Source organism: Propithecus coquereli, unplaced genomic scaffold (assembly GCF_000956105.1).
Source record: "Propithecus coquereli isolate 6110/MARCELLA unplaced genomic scaffold, Pcoq_1.0 Scaffold99, whole genome shotgun sequence".
Lineage (NCBI taxonomy): Eukaryota > Metazoa > Chordata > Mammalia > Primates > Indriidae > Propithecus > Propithecus coquereli.
Window position 1 is genome coordinate 8,241,899 of NW_012156284.1, and position 4,410 is coordinate 8,246,308.

At 61.6% G+C, this 4,410-nt stretch overlaps 1 protein-coding gene across 1 annotated transcript; it reads left to right on the forward strand.

Moving 5' to 3' along the window:
• Window positions 1–1,151: 1,151 nt before the first annotated feature.
• SOX3 (SRY (sex determining region Y)-box 3) lies at window positions 1,152–3,261 on the forward strand. Its single transcript, XM_012665279.1, is given in 2 exon segments — window positions 1,152–1,245; window positions 1,248–3,261. Coding segments are annotated over 2 exon segments (1,335 nt in total). The 5' UTR covers window positions 1,152–1,199; the 3' UTR covers window positions 2,537–3,261.
• Window positions 3,262–4,410: the final 1,149 nt, after the last annotated feature.

Genomic DNA, 4,410 nt, shown 5'->3' on the forward strand with positions numbered 1-4,410 from the left:
AGGAAGTCTGTAAAACAAGAAAAAAGAAGGACGGAATCCGTTAGCATAGCCTGCTCCCAGGGGAGGCGGCGCGGCTGCGCGCGGAGAGCAGCGCTCAGCGGTCCTGGCAGGTGCGCTGCCAGCGGAGGGGGCCCAGCGGTCTGCCGGGAGGACAGCCTCGGCTCCGCTCCGGCCACCGTCCCCCCATCCAAGAAACTTTTCTTTCACTCAGACAGGCTCCGTGTTGCCATGAAAACGGATTTTCCAAGGGGCCCGACCCTCCCCCTCAGGGGCATCGGACTGGAAAAACCGAAATGGCCAGAGAGCAGAGACAAAAAGGGGCCGCTAAGCGGGGGCCGGGAGCGAGAGAGCGGAGGCCGATTCACCCTCTACGTCCCACACACACACTCTCCACACCACCGCCTACGAGCGCCTCAGCCAGGCTCAGGAGGCGGGCAGCTGACTGCTGGCCCTCCCGCAAACCCCCAAGACCCTCACAGCCCGTGCACTCCGCGGTCCCGAAGCCTGTCTCCCAAGCCTGGGTCCCTGACCCCATCTCCGTCCTGGATGCACTGGCCATCCTGGAGGAAGGTCTGGGCAGCCAGCGGCCAATTCCAGGGAGGACTTTTTGGAGGCGAAGCCTGGGGCAAATTGGATGCGCCTTGAGTCCCCAAGCCCGCCTGGGTAGCTAGCTGGCTGTGCCGCGTGTCCCTAGCGCTGGCAGCAAGCTGAAGCGGCCAGAGGACCTCGGTGTAGACAGCGGGGAGCTTTGAGGGCTGGCCCCCCAGGACGGGCTGCCAGTCGGCCTTGACAGGGTGGCAAAGTTGTTTTCTGAACCCCGCAGGCCCCCCTCTGACCCCTCCCCCCAATCCTCCTCGCGCGCCCCTCTCTCCCCCTCCCTCACCTCCTCCGGTTTCGTTCTTTCAAACTTTTTCAGACCCTAATTGGTGGTCTCAGAGCGGGTCTCCGGGACTCCCGCCTCCTGAATAACTCTCATCACGTCACTCGGCCCAAGAGGGGCGTGGGGGTGAACGAAAGTGCTCCCCGAACTTTTTTTTTTCAGCTGGGCCAAACGGGGGCTTGGTGATGATTGGCCAGGGCGCATCACTGCGAGCCTGTCAATCACCGGGGCTCCGGGTGGCTGGGGGCGGACCGAGCCCCAACCCCGGGGGATCTGAGCAGGTATATAAGGGACCAGAGAGCGCCCGGCCTGACTGTGAATGCGACCTGCTCGGGATAACGCATCAGGTGCGAGTAGCCTGCGGGTTCTGCTGACTTGGCGCTGAGCATTTCGGCAAGCCTGCCCTTCCCGCCCGACCCGCTGGCCCACAGGCCCCCAAGCTCCCCTCCGACGGAGTCCCCGGGCCTTTTCACCGTGGCTGCTCCAGCCCCGGGAGCGCCTTCTCCTCCCGCCACGCTGGCGCACCTTCTTCCCGCCCCGGCAATGTACAGCCTGCTGGAGACTGAGCTCAAGAACCCCGTGGGGACACCCACCCCAGCGGCGGGCACCGGCGGCCCCTCAGCCCCGGCCGGCGCAGGCAAGAGTAGCGCGAACGCAGCCGGCGGCGCGAACGCAGGCGGCGGCGGCAGCGGTGGTGCGAGCGGCGGGGGCGGGGGCAGCGACCAGGACCGTGTAAAGCGTCCCATGAATGCCTTCATGGTGTGGTCCCGCGGGCAGCGGCGCAAGATGGCCCTGGAGAACCCCAAGATGCACAACTCTGAGATCAGCAAGCGCTTGGGCGCCGACTGGAAACTGCTGACCGACGCCGAGAAGCGACCATTCATCGACGAAGCCAAGCGACTACGCGCGGTGCACATGAAGGAGTACCCGGACTACAAGTACCGGCCGCGCCGCAAGACCAAGACGCTGCTCAAGAAGGACAAGTACTCCCTGCCAGGCGGCCTGCTGCCCCCCGGCGCCGCGGCCGCAGCAGCTGCCGCCGCCGCCGCGGCCGCCGCCAGCAGCCCGGTGGGCGTGGGCCAGCGCCTGGACACGTACACACACGTGAACGGCTGGGCCAACGGCGCGTACTCGCTGGTGCAGGAGCAGCTGGGCTACGCGCAGCCCCCGAGCATGAGCAGCCCGCCGCCGCCGCCCGCGCTACCGCAGATGCACCGCTACGACATGGCCGGCTTGCAGTACAGCCCCATGATGCCGCCGGGCGCCCAGAGCTACATGAACGCAGCGGCCGCGGCCGCTGCCGCCTCGGGCTATGGGGGCATGGCGCCCTCAGCCGCTGCCGCCGCGGCCGCCGCCTACGGGCAACAGCCCGCCACCGCCGCTGCCGCTGCCGCCGCCGCAGCCGCCATGAGCCTGGGCCCCATGGGCTCGGTGGTGAAGTCGGAGCCCAGCTCGCCGCCGCCCGCCATCGCATCGCACTCGCAGCGCGCGTGCCTCGGCGACCTGCGCGACATGATCAGCATGTACCTGCCACCCGGCGGGGACGCAGCTGACGCCGCCTCCCCGCTGCCCGGCGGCCGCCTGCACGGAGTGCACCAGCACTACCAGGGCGCCGGGACTGCCGTCAACGGAACGGTGCCGCTGACCCACATCTGAGCTCCAGCCGGCGCTCGCCGACCCTCGCCCCCACCCCACCCCGCACCCCCGAGTTGGGACGCCTTGTTGTTTAGCTTTGCTTGCCTGGGACTGTTGCCTTGTACCGATGATGGGGAGGACAAAGTTTTGCTGTAGCTGTCGGGTTTTGTACAAAAGCAAAAAGAAGTCAGGAGCAGCGGAAATGGGACTTCTAGAGAGCTCGCCTGCCCCTCGCTGCTGCCCCTCCCTTCCCTTTGTAGGCTGGGAATTGCTGTGATGTTTGCAAAGAAAAAGCAGCCCCCTCCTCCTCCTGAGTTCCTGGGTTCTTCTGTTGCATTTGAAAATGTTGTCTTGTTAGTTTGCAGTTAGCCGAGGAGTGAATGGGAGAAACATACTGTAGGGTGAGGCTGGCCTGAGGACTGCAACGCCCCCGCCCCCAGCCGCGTTGCATCTGTTTTCCTCGTGGTTTTTTGGGGGGGGCTGACCGCAGCGAGAGGCGCGGCAGCTAAAGCCAATGTTAATTTATAGCCAAGTGTGCGTGTGTCTCCCGCCTCGCCGCCCCTGACGGCGGGACAGTTTGTCCAGTCCGCATTTAGGCTGTTGAGTTGGTGATATCTGCCGTGATCCGTTTTGATATTTTTGTCGCGCTAATGTGTTCGGATTTCGTTTGGGTAGTGGGGAAGGGGCTATTTCGTTTCAGGTTTTTCAATGTTTTAATTCCTAAATGAGAGATCAATAAATTTTATAACCAACATGATGGAGTCCTGATAATTTTGCGGGCCTGAAACTTTAGGCGCGGGTTGGGGAGGAGACCAACACTCGATTTTATAATTGAGGTCCCATCCTGGGGGCAGGGTAGGGCCTGGGGGGAGGCAAGCATGATCCGAAATGGTTTCTTTTTAACTAATGGTGATCCAAAATACACCAGCTCCCAATGTTCCCAACTGAAACTCCGAGGAGGCGGCGGTTTGTCTTCCCTGGGAGCGCCTCCGGAGAGCGGGCACACTGTAGCGGAGGCGCACGCCCGCGGCCGCGCACTTGTTGATCGCGGTGAGCGTCGGCTGAAGTAGTGTCTGCTGCGGCAGCCACGCGGGGCGGGGCGGGGACGGCAGCGGCCGCTGAAACCGACCAAAAACGGGGCACTTTTACCTTTGTGCGCTGGGGCGGGAAGACATTTGAGCCGAGCTGAAATATTTACAAAAAGAAAACCCATCGGAAATCTCGATGATCCCATTAAAAATAAATGGTTACGGGGATCCCCAGCAGGAAATAAATACATTGCAACTGTGGTAGCTGAAGCGGCAGGGTCAGCATTCAACACTGGAAGATTGGGTTTTAAAAAGTACTCCTTAGATTTTCAAAGATCTCCAAAACGCCTCCCACGGCCTTTTGTTTTTAACTTGTCAACTCAGTCTACTTATTTGTTTTCTAGAAGAGGCTCCCTCTCATGCAGAGACTTGAGCTCGCTTTCTATTCCTACCTCCCCGCCACTTCCCTCCAGTCCCTGACCCTTGGTCATTCCACTGTGCCCCCCGAAGGGCCCTTTATTTCGCGCCAGGCCACAGGGCCCCAGTGTATCTGTTTGGGGCCTAGGAAGAAAACAAATAGAACCAGTGTTTTTTTACCCCCTCCTCAGCTGTTTGAGGTGATTTCCTTAATCCCTTTAATCCTGTTACCTCGCTATCCCAGAATAACTAAACTCAGCCTTTCCAATAAGCTTGGCCCGGTGCACTGTTTTTATCCCCATCCACTACTGACCACAGGTTTCTTTGCTTGAGGTTTGCTAGGACCCTAGGCGACAGAATCTCCCGTAAATTGGTCCAAATTCCACATTTCCAGCCGGCCCCCTTTGTGCGGGCCAGCCATTCACCTGCGGGCCATGGCGGGCCTGGGGG